This window comes from Dendrobium catenatum, unplaced genomic scaffold (assembly GCF_001605985.2).
Source record: "Dendrobium catenatum unplaced genomic scaffold, ASM160598v2 fragScaff_scaffold_30, whole genome shotgun sequence".
NCBI lineage: Eukaryota > Viridiplantae > Streptophyta > Magnoliopsida > Asparagales > Orchidaceae > Dendrobium > Dendrobium catenatum.
Window position 1 is genome coordinate 491,842 of NW_021318492.1, and position 10,514 is coordinate 502,355.

The following is a 10,514-nucleotide window of genomic DNA, read 5'->3' on the forward strand; positions in this document are numbered from 1 at the left end:
GGCGTATAGCGAGAAGTAGGTCGAATATAAGGAAGCATCGAGCAAGTATTTTACTTAAATGTCCCCAAGAAATGAACCTCTCTGGTTCTCTCTGTTAATTTAAATGGCTAGGGACCAATTGGCTTGATAGTCGATGGACTAAAATATGTCAATGCAAAACTCTGGGATTAAATTGGACATTTATTTATTATCGGAGGACTATTTTGAGCTTTTACTCTTAATAAATACAACCCCCTTGGTGTTATTTTTAGATCTATTTGGAATAAATTTGTTGTTTTTTATATTGTTGTGTGCTGTTTTGATCATCAAGTCTTATCACTAATCTGATGAAATTGTTTAAATTTGGTAGGATTTTGTTTTTCTTGTATCTGGTGGTATAAGATTGGAAACTTTAAATTTGATATAGGTGTTCTATCTTTATGACTTTTATTGTATTCTGCTTTTTATTTATTTATTTAATTTTATTTGTGTGTTCTCGTATTAAGTTTCATTTCAAACTGTTTAAAACATTAAATTCTCTTTCTTGATGTTAAAAAGTGACCTGCTAAAATCCATGCTATGTGTGGTACTTACCTAGTTTGCATTGGAAATCTCATTTCTATTATTGCAGATATGAACTTTTGGGAAATTGGTCCTTGGAGTGGGCTTCAATGAGGTTGTTTGGTGTTTACCTGCATGATTTTTTTTCCTTAAAAATTTTCACTTTTTTTTTTTTGCATTGCAAATTTTGTTGCTGATTTATATTTTGGTTGAGATGGTTTTATATTATTAACCTTTTTGCGCAGTTGAATTTCATTCATAGTTTTTCTTTTTTATTATTGACCAACTTTTAGCCTGTTTCCTTTTAAAAAACCAAACATGTCACAATTTTGATGTGAATACTGCTTGTTCTGGCAAACGATCACTTGAAACACACTTGCAAAACAGTTTGTCTATAATAACAATGCACACAACTCACCTTAGCCTGTTAGTTGAGAGCTTATGCTTTCAACTAAGACGTCTTGGGTTTGAGTCTTTGTGTATGCGTTGTGTGCATGAGTTTGCCTTAAATGGCCTAAATGTCCCAAAAAAAAATAATAATAATAACAATGCATAACAAAACATAATCACCATAAGAAGCCTTAGTAGCTGGTGAATGAGAAATCTAGAAGCGGAGAGTTTCTAACATTTATCATGGTAGTGCAATTTCATTTGAAAAAGTGCTATTCCCTGTTATTTTTTTCCCTTTTCCTCAGCTTTTCTGCACAGTGGTATTATTAATGTACTCTAAAGTGTGAACTTGGAAAGTAAGGAGCCTTCTATAATTGGATGTGCTCATGTCCTCATAAAAATCATACCCTACCTAGTGTGGGAAAGTTAGCATTTTGGTTCAAAAAAGCTAAGCTTGATGCACGCACTTAAGACTTTTTTTGGGACGACTTTCTTACTGGTTTTTAAAGCGGCTTTCTAGCATAAAAATTTCTAATTTAAAAACATTTTGTACTGAAAAACTGCTTTAGAAAGTAGCAAGAAAGCCGTCCCACACAGAGCCTAATTCAGGCCATGTTTTCTTTTTTTTTCTTTTGCCCATCTTTTATGTTTGGTTTAGCTTCTTGGACATTGTTTTTTCAACTTTTTCTGAAGAATACTATGCTCATGCGCATGTGTCATCTTCCTTTGTTGTCTCTCTGTGCCTGGGGTATTAACCAATTAGCCTAGTTGTTCCGTTAGCGTTTTCCAAATTTCTTTATTTGGTGTTTTTTTTTTTCCCTTTTTGCTTCTCTGTGTGTCGCAATTACTACTATTTTATGTGCAAATGGGTTGCTCCTAGCTCTTTTTCCTAAATATAGAGTTCTTCAATTTTTGCTGTACTAGTTTTGATATTGTTGTGCTCCATGTGTATTTGAAATCCTAATTTTTCCAGCATTTTTCTATCCATATGGTTTTGATGCTTAATTTTGGCGCTCAGCCTTACATAGAAATGTTTTTTATCTTGTGTATAACTGAAGTCACGCTTCTGTCACTTTTTTCCTTTCATTGGCCTGTAACTTGACATTTTATTTGCCTTGGAAATAGTTTTTTCCTGTTGTTTGAGAGCATTTTGCACTGTTGTGTGCTAGTTGAATGAGGGCAAAGATGAAATAACTCTACTTTCACAACTAGAGCGATCTGCCAACACAAGTAGGTTCTTAGGATACTTAATCAGCCACAAATGATCATTTTTTATTCATTAATTAATAATAATAACAACAGTAATAATCTCTTTATTTATTAGCCATCAATCTTGGTTCATAAAAATAGGATTGCATGGATTAGAATTAAAGATTAAATAAAATATAAGCTTATATTGAGACCCAGTCAAAATTTATCCAAAAGGTCAGACCTAACTTTATCCAAATATAATAGTTAAAATTAATAAAAAAATAAAGTAGAAATAATAAAAAATTTGGCCATAAAATCGGCATCAATAAGCTCGAAGCCATCTTTAATGTTTCAAGTATTTAAGAAAATTGCTATGCACAGTGGCTGTCATCATGCTCATTTTGATGGAAATTTTGAACTTGTTCTGTTTTGTGTTACCTGTTGTTATACCATTACAAAATTACCAATTACGTATATTATATCAAATTCGTTGCCATTACAATAGCCGGGAACTGCCTTTCTCCTTCTTTTTGTTAAGCTATTTCAATGGCGGTCCTCCAGAATTAGATAAACCTTACAGGTGAATTAAAAAGAATAAAACGGCATTGTGATGTTTTGTTTTGTGGTTTAGCTCATTTTGAATGTAAAGATAAATTTATCGCATTGTGATGTTTTGAAAGTTTTTGTAGAGTTTAATATCACTGTTGATTTATGATTACATCCAATCCAATCACTTAACAGAATCAAATAAATTTATTATTTTTTAAAACATGTGATGCAGGACTATAATGCTTTTAAATGTATGCAATAAGAACTTGCACAATTTCTTGATAAAAACAATTATGATTTAAACTATTAGCAATCAAAATGACAAAAAAAAGCGTAAGAGGGGTGGTTACGCTTAGGCCAAATCACATGCCAAACACTTGGATTATCAAAATAACTTAGAATTTCAATAGCATGCAAATTAAGTAGCTTTCAACAAAATCCCTACGCTAACAATGAGATTAGAAACATAGAAAGCTAAACTCAATTCCTACGATTACTAAGCTTGGCACATATAGGTGAACAAGACCTTCATGAATCAAGTCAAACCACAATAGAGAATTGAACTACGAAAATACAATAGGAAGATTGGTAGACCTTTGTCACGGTTTGGACGTAATCCATCATTGAACGGTACAAAGTTGCTCCTCTATGGTTTTGATGAGAGTATCTAGAATGCGTTCCACATATTCCTCGACAGTGTTGTCGATCTCTTGATTGATGTCGAAGAAAGTGGAGTGAAGGATGTTAACGAATCCTTGCTCGTCGTAGGAAATGCCCTAATCAAGATCGGGATCGGCCATGCATCGATCTTGTTGCGTTGAAGTGTTGTAGGAGGTGGTCCTTTGCTGCCCTTGCCGCTTTCTCTTGAAAGAAAGGGGGCTTCTCTCAAGAATCCAAGTGGGGGAAGGTAGGGGAAGGTGGCTGGCAAGGGGGAAGGCTTGGGGGAATTTAGATTCAGGTTTTGAGAGATTTAGGTGAAGGAAATTTTAATATAAACACTTCTTAATTATTCCCTTTGATTGAGAATAATTAAAGAAAGAGAAAGAGGGAGAGGGGTGGCGGGCAAGAGAAGGGAAAGCTTGGGATTTTGGAAAAATGGGATTTTGGAAAGTAATGAGGAGGTGGGGCTTTAGGAAATTTCGGCCAAGGTAAGAGGGAGAGGCGGTTGGAGAAATTTCCAAGAGAGCAATGTGGATTTAGGAGATAAATCCCTTGGGAATCCAATAGGGGGTCTTGCGGCTTTAATGGAGTGGGGTGGGCTTAAGGCAAGTGTTTATGTCTTGCTTAATAGGGAGACTTAAATTAGTTGAGAGAAATTAAATCTCATTCAATTAAAGATTGATTTGGGATGAGATTTAAAGAATTTCCTAAAATAGATTTCATATTTTAGGAAAGATTTTGAATTTTAAATCATTTGGATTTGAATTCAAAATTAATCCTAATTATATGCAATCTATATTAGGAAATAATGGGAAAAAGGAGGGAGAAGCCAAGGGTGGGCCGACGGCTTGTGGTGTGGCCGTGGGGGTGGTGGGGGAGGGGTGGGTCCGGATGGGAGTGGAGTTGGGGTTAGCCGACGGTGAGGGTGAGTTTTGTGGTGGTCAGCGGCTTAAGGGGATGGGGGAAATTCTAGGCCGGCGGCTAGTTGAGGGAAGGGAGAGGGGAGAAGAAGATAGAGAAGAAAGAACCATGAATCCGGCCATCTCCAAAGTTGGTGGGTGTTCCGATTTCTCTCTCATAGGAATTTCTCTCTCAAGCACTCTCATGATCTCACAAAAAACTCAAGCAATGAGAAATTTTTAATCATTCATTCATTAAGCATGAAAAGAGAAACATAAGGGATTGGGTTATAAATAGCCTCGTACAAATGACTCAAAAAGTAAAAAAACAACAATGCCCTCGGGGCTTATACATGACATCCATTTAATAAAGGGTAAAACTGAAAAATAACAAAAGCAAATACAAATATAAAATAATAAAAGACAAATACATAATATGACTCAAAAATACATCGACTCGATCATGGCCGTAGATCGACGGCCAAATATCTGATAGACTTTCCACACTCTAATGTCACCATCAACATGCTTTCTAACCTTGAGCAACAAAATAAGTAGCATTTCATACTGCTTCATATTAGTCTTGTATACGTTATAATGCTATTTAATTACTTGCAGAAGCACTCTTTCATTGTGGCTTGATGAACTTTTACCTCTGTTTAAAATTGCGCAACAAGAGGCGCGCCTCGCACCTCTGCGCAATTTTGTCCAAAAACGCCCCGAGGCGGACGCAATTCGGGGACTTGTCGAGGCGTACGCCTCACATTGGCTGAGGCGCGCCTCAGTTGTGCGATTGTGCAATTTTGAGGGAGGCGTACGCCTCAGCCAAAAGGCCCCACCCACTTAAAATGACCCCTTCTTTTCCCCCCACAACAATCAAGTAAAGGTATTCCACAACTTCTTATATGCTATTACATTACATTTATGTCAAGTGAGCAATGAACATGAATACATGATAATGATCTTTTCTCTTAATGAACAGGGAAGAGAAAAGTGAGTCATGTTGAAGATGATGATGACATGGCATTCATAGATACAATTGGAGAAGAAGATTCACTTGAAGACCCATTTAGTGATGGGATATGATTTCATTTTATATGTTTTTTGTATTCTGGGAGTTTTGTTAAACTAATATTTTGTGATTTTGTACTTTGGAACATGATTTTATTGCATCTACTTTCTTATTTTTCACTATTTTCATATATAATTTAGATGTTTTTATTGTAAGGTACAATATTGCTATTATTTTCCTGCTAAAACCCTTAATTTTTCATTTACGCAATTCTGTGTTCGTGAGGCTTACGCCTCAGACCGCCTCGAGGCTTACGCCTCGCCTCACGGACAAAAACCGCCTCGAGGCGTAGTTACGCAATTTTAAACCTTGACTTTTACAGGTGCATATCTTTTCATGCCTTGATTTCAACTCTTCTTTTGTTTGCAGCTTCCATGTTGGCTGATTTCGGCTTCTATTAAGCCTTTCTCAGCAAATACTAATAATCAGGTACCTTGCAGTATCTTTGAAGAGGATTTGATAAGGAATATTGAAAAAACTTTTGATAGGTGCTACTTACTAAGAGAGGAGAGAGATACAGAATGAGTTGATGTCTGTATTTCCTTCCCTTAGTACACAATTATAAGTTTTATTTGATAAATATAAAATATCTAATTAGGAATATAGGATGACAAACAGGGTATATTAATTGCATTTAATTTATGGATGGTGTTTTTTTTTTTTTTTTGTGGTACTTTTTCTAAAGTTATCATTCTTAAAAATATTTTATTTCTGTTTGAAGATGCATTGGGCCTGATCTACTTTGAAGAATTAAGGATAAAGGGAGTAAGAGGAGGTTTAGCTTCTTCCTTCAAATTTCTTAGAACATCCAAAATGTTGATGAGAGCTACATCTTGAAAGGATAAATTGATTCATGATAAGGCTCTTGTGTCTATTTATCTTCATCCTTTTCATGGAGCTCGGAATCAAAATTACCAGCAAGGTCTCAATTTCTTATCTCCCGTGATTGGCAAATTCAATGAAAGGTATCATCATTTCTGTTCATCTGAGCAATTATGTTTCTAATTATTACTCTGTTGTTGACTACATCAACCTTAATTCCAACCAATATTTACCAAAGTGGGTGCTATAAACATATAAACACATTGTTTTACTTGGATTTGTATGGTTTTAGCTTCTTTGAGAATTTTTATTCTTTTGGTTGTATCAGTTTTTAAGTTAGCTTCCTATGATATGGTCCTCTGTATCTCTGCAACTTTTATTCCTGTTGAATATAAGCATGAACACACTTTATCCATCAATCTAACCAAAGAAAAAAAGAACAAAATAACTTCGTTTATACAAGTTTTAAAACAGAACAGAACAAAACAGGTGAAAAATAAAAGGAAAAAAAATTACAGGTGTAGAACATTGATTTTTCTCTTCTTATAAGGGTTGGAACTCTAGTGGTTTACAAATCCATAAAATTCCAATTCTAGGTTTCAACAAATTCTTAGATCTTTAACTAAAGAAGACAACTAACTGTACCCCGATTAAAGATAAATTCACACATACATTACATATATAAGACTCGAATTCAAGACTTCCTGAAACTCCGAACCAACATGCCAATGTGTGCTGTGTTTGTACTCTTTCATTACTACACAGCAGCCAAGCATCAGATAACAATCCAACCATGTGGTCCTATAGCTTCATCGTCCATAAATCAAATAAGCTAATCAAAATCATTGGAAAATCACCAATCAAAGAAAGTAGGAAACAGCTTCAGCTTTTAGCTCTTGGATCTGGACAAAACTCTATTCCCCATTTCCTTCTCACATCCTCCAGATTCTCATGGAAATGCTTCTCATAATACACACAAATCAGATCTGTGCACTTCAATCCAGCACGGCTCGCCCAGGGTAAGTAATGCCCGAAGAAGAGAGATCTTTGCTTCTCATTAAACCTTGCTGTTCCCCCAATCACTGACAGCATACACATAGGAAGAAGCATCTGCTCAAATTCTACCACCTTGAGAGCAGACTCGCCGATCAAGTTCGTCGGGAGGCCAAATAGCACGTGCCAAAAATCATGGACTTCGCGAGCACGTGTGGCTATATATGCCAACTCATCTGTGTTCATAAACCTAACCGGTGGCCGGTCATCAGGTGAGAAGTTTCTTGATCCCATGAACCTAGCATATGCTGCTCCAAATGTGTTTTCTGGCAAATCCCATGCATGAGAAACTTTTGAAGATATTACCCTTGGACGCTCAGTAAGAATTTCCTGTGACACAGCAGAGATTATAGACAACCTTGAGACCACCATTCCTGGGTTACCAAGTTCCAACAAAAAATCTTAATCCCATTCAACACATAAACCCAACCATTTTATGATGCCTAAGGGCATCTCCAACCGAAAATTCCATTTTCCCCTCCAAAATGCAATTAAAAAAAAACAGAAGGTAACCATCTTTCTTTTTTTTTGCGCGTTTCTTTAGCAAATCAGGTAGATACAGAAAAATAACGCATGTGAACGGTGCAACGTCAATATTGACGTCAAACTGTTCACCCGCAACCAAATACCGAAAGTTTTGCCGTTCGGCTAGAGCTGGCGAGCGACGCCATTCATGTGCTTGGAATTCGGTTGGAGAAAGGCCTACCACTTAATAAATATTGTCTCCTTAAATTAGCAACTTTCAAGCAAACCGAGGCAACCAAAGCAAATGTGACTAGTTGAACATGATGAATTAGATTATTGTAATTCTTTCCAATCAATGGAGATTGTTAAATGCAGAATAAGCAAAATCTCATAAGAACATAACAGTGTTTTGCAATTAGACCAAAAAACTCTCTCAAAACCATAGCCAAAAACTTGCAAGAAATAAAGTTTGCTAAATACTGATCACAAAAACTTACCCTGCCTTCAGGATTATTCTTCATCCGGGTAAGGACCCTCTGGAAAGCGGGCATGCCAGTAGTTTCACCTAGCGCAGCAATTAGATCTGCTCTTCTGGGATCCATTAGAGCACCGAGAGCTGAGCCAATAGCAACTGCTGCTCTTTGCCACCCTTTCAAGTGAATATGAGCTCCTTCCATAACTATTTTGGATTTTGAAAACCAGATAAAAGTAACTAATCAACCATTAAAAGAACTTTGTAAGCCGTAAGGAAGTCATCTACAATAACAACAATAACATCAAGCCTTTGTCTCACTACGCGGGGTCAGCTAGATGAATCCTTTTTCTCCATTGTGTCCTATTAAAAGTCCAATTCTCGTTTGAATCTAATAAGGAAATATCATTTATAATATTCTCTAACCAAGTCTTTTTAGGTCTACCTTTACCTTTTTTTAATATAAGTCAAATTTAATACCTCTATTTTCCTAACCGGGTCATCGGAAGGCCGTCGTTTTATGTGACCAAACCATCTATAAGGTAACTCTCTCTAATCTTATCTTCAACTGGAGCTACTCCAACATTTTCACAAATATGTTCATTTTGTATCTTATGTTTAAGAGTAAAGCCACTCATCCACTTGAACATCCTCGTCTTTGTAACACTTAACTTAGTATTATATTTCTCTTTTAATGGCCAACATTCGGCACCATAAGGGAAAACATTTAATGAATTTATCGAAATAAATGACAAACATTTGAACTGAGAGAACTCACAAATGTTAAGGGTGCATTACCCCACTAGCTCAAGCTTGCATCACTACCTTGTTCGATTATGTGACTCAGCCTACCCCTCAACCCCTCTCTATTTAATTAGTTATGAGCAAAATTTTTACAAAAAATAAAAATGCAATAAAGAGCTATATTGAGATGAATTGACTCAGGGCAAATAAGTAACATCAAGCAATATACATGCTAATCAAATAATTAACCAACCAAAAAACAGAGAAGAGTTCTAAAAAGTATCAAGGAATCAACACTAAATTAAAACTCCATAAACTCCATTACAAACAGCTAAAATGTACGATTTTATTTTCCATGCATAAAATAAAATGGACGAGGGCGAAGATAAAACTACTTTTTATCTTCAAGCAATCTAAGGAGACCCGATTACATTCTTTGTGATTAATTCTACACAACTAACAAGTCAACAACATGGATTCAGAAATTGTTGGCATATGCTAAAATCCGGGTTTCTTACATATAGATATGCCGATGTACAATTTCTTTCTTATAAATTAGCTGAAATAGCAAGTCGCTTACACTGATTCTACAGTTCTAGACACCCGCCTACGGATTCAAACAGCAAAAATGACAATTTTGCATCCTAAGGGCTGTTTGGCAACAGGATTTATGCAGGATTTGAGCAGGATTTATGCAATCTCATGGCGGAATAAATCCTCCGTTTCTCTCTTTTTGCCGTAAATTCCGGATTTACTAAATCCTCTGGTTCGGCGGATTTACGGGATTTGGCCGAAGAAGCGCGCGAAAGGGAGAAGAATTACCTTCACAGCCAGCGAGCTCCCGTCGTTTCTTCCGATCAAAATGAGGTAACTTCCGATCCGAAAGGAAGGGAAAATCGTCGAAGGGGAGAAGTCGAACAGCAACGAAGGAGGCGAAGAAGCGACTCGTGCAATCTCTACACCTGCGAAGCAACGTAGCCGAACAGCGAGGCCGAAAAGAGAAGAAGATGAAAGGCAAACCTAGACGCCTATTGATTAACCTAATTAATATAATTTAAAATATTAATAATTAAGTAATTTAATTAAATAATTCATAGTTTAATTAGTTCATAAATTAATTATCATTAAATTAGTTTAATTAATATTTGTAATTTATTAGTTATTATAGCTATTATTAGTATAATTGTGATTATATTAATTTAATTTTTAACTAATTAATTAAATCATTAGTGTGAGTATTAATAAAATCATTTATATTTTAAAAAATAATTAACTAATCAATATTAATTTGTCATGTACTCTTTAATTAAATTAACGTCAATTATAGTTATTAATTAATTAAAATATTAATAAAAACAAAAACATACCATTTTTATTTAATTTGTTTAAATAAAAATTCCTATGTTTAATTTGATTAATAAATTATTAATTAGCCATTTATTTAAGTATTAACTCGTGCTAAATGTAATTCAATTAGATTAATTTAAAAAATATATAACTTTTCTTAACTAAAATAACTATCATTTAATCAAAGAAATTAAATATGAATATATTAATTAAATTAATATTAATTATTATTATCAGTTAATTAAGTTTATATCAAAACTATTTTTATTTAATTATTTAATTAAATTGTTATTTGATTACCTCAATAAAC

At 34.9% G+C, this 10,514-nt stretch overlaps 1 protein-coding gene across 2 annotated transcripts; it reads right to left on the reverse strand.

Annotated features, from left to right (window-relative positions):
- Positions 1-6,557: 6,557 nt before the first annotated feature.
- Positions 6,558-9,885, reverse strand: LOC110103840 (ubiquinone biosynthesis protein COQ4 homolog, mitochondrial). 2 transcript variants are annotated; one of them, XM_020832709.2, is made up of 3 exons: positions 9,680-9,885; positions 8,139-8,353; positions 6,558-7,506 (listed from the first exon to the last, which is right to left on the reverse strand). In XM_020832709.2, the coding sequence occupies exons 2-3, from the start codon at positions 8,316-8,318 to the stop codon at positions 7,006-7,008; spliced, it is 681 nt and encodes a 226-aa protein (XP_020688368.1). In that variant the 5' UTR covers positions 8,319-8,353; positions 9,680-9,885; the 3' UTR covers positions 6,558-7,005. The 2 variants fall into 2 exon arrangements, with proteins under 2 accessions (XP_020688368.1, XP_020688360.1); XM_020832701.2 differs by having other exon boundaries at positions 8,139-8,320; positions 9,680-9,811.
- Positions 9,886-10,514: the final 629 nt, after the last annotated feature.

Bases quoted from the DNA above. Each gene is read 5' to 3' on its own strand.
- LOC110103840 (XM_020832709.2), bottom strand. From the start codon at position 8,318: ATGGAAGGAGCTCATATTCACTTGAAAGGGTGGCAAAGAGCAGCAGTT. The intron at 7,507-8,138 runs GTAAGTTTTTGT...GCTGTGTCACAG, and splicing joins AGAATAATCCTGAAGGCAGG to GAAATTCTTACTGAGCGTCC.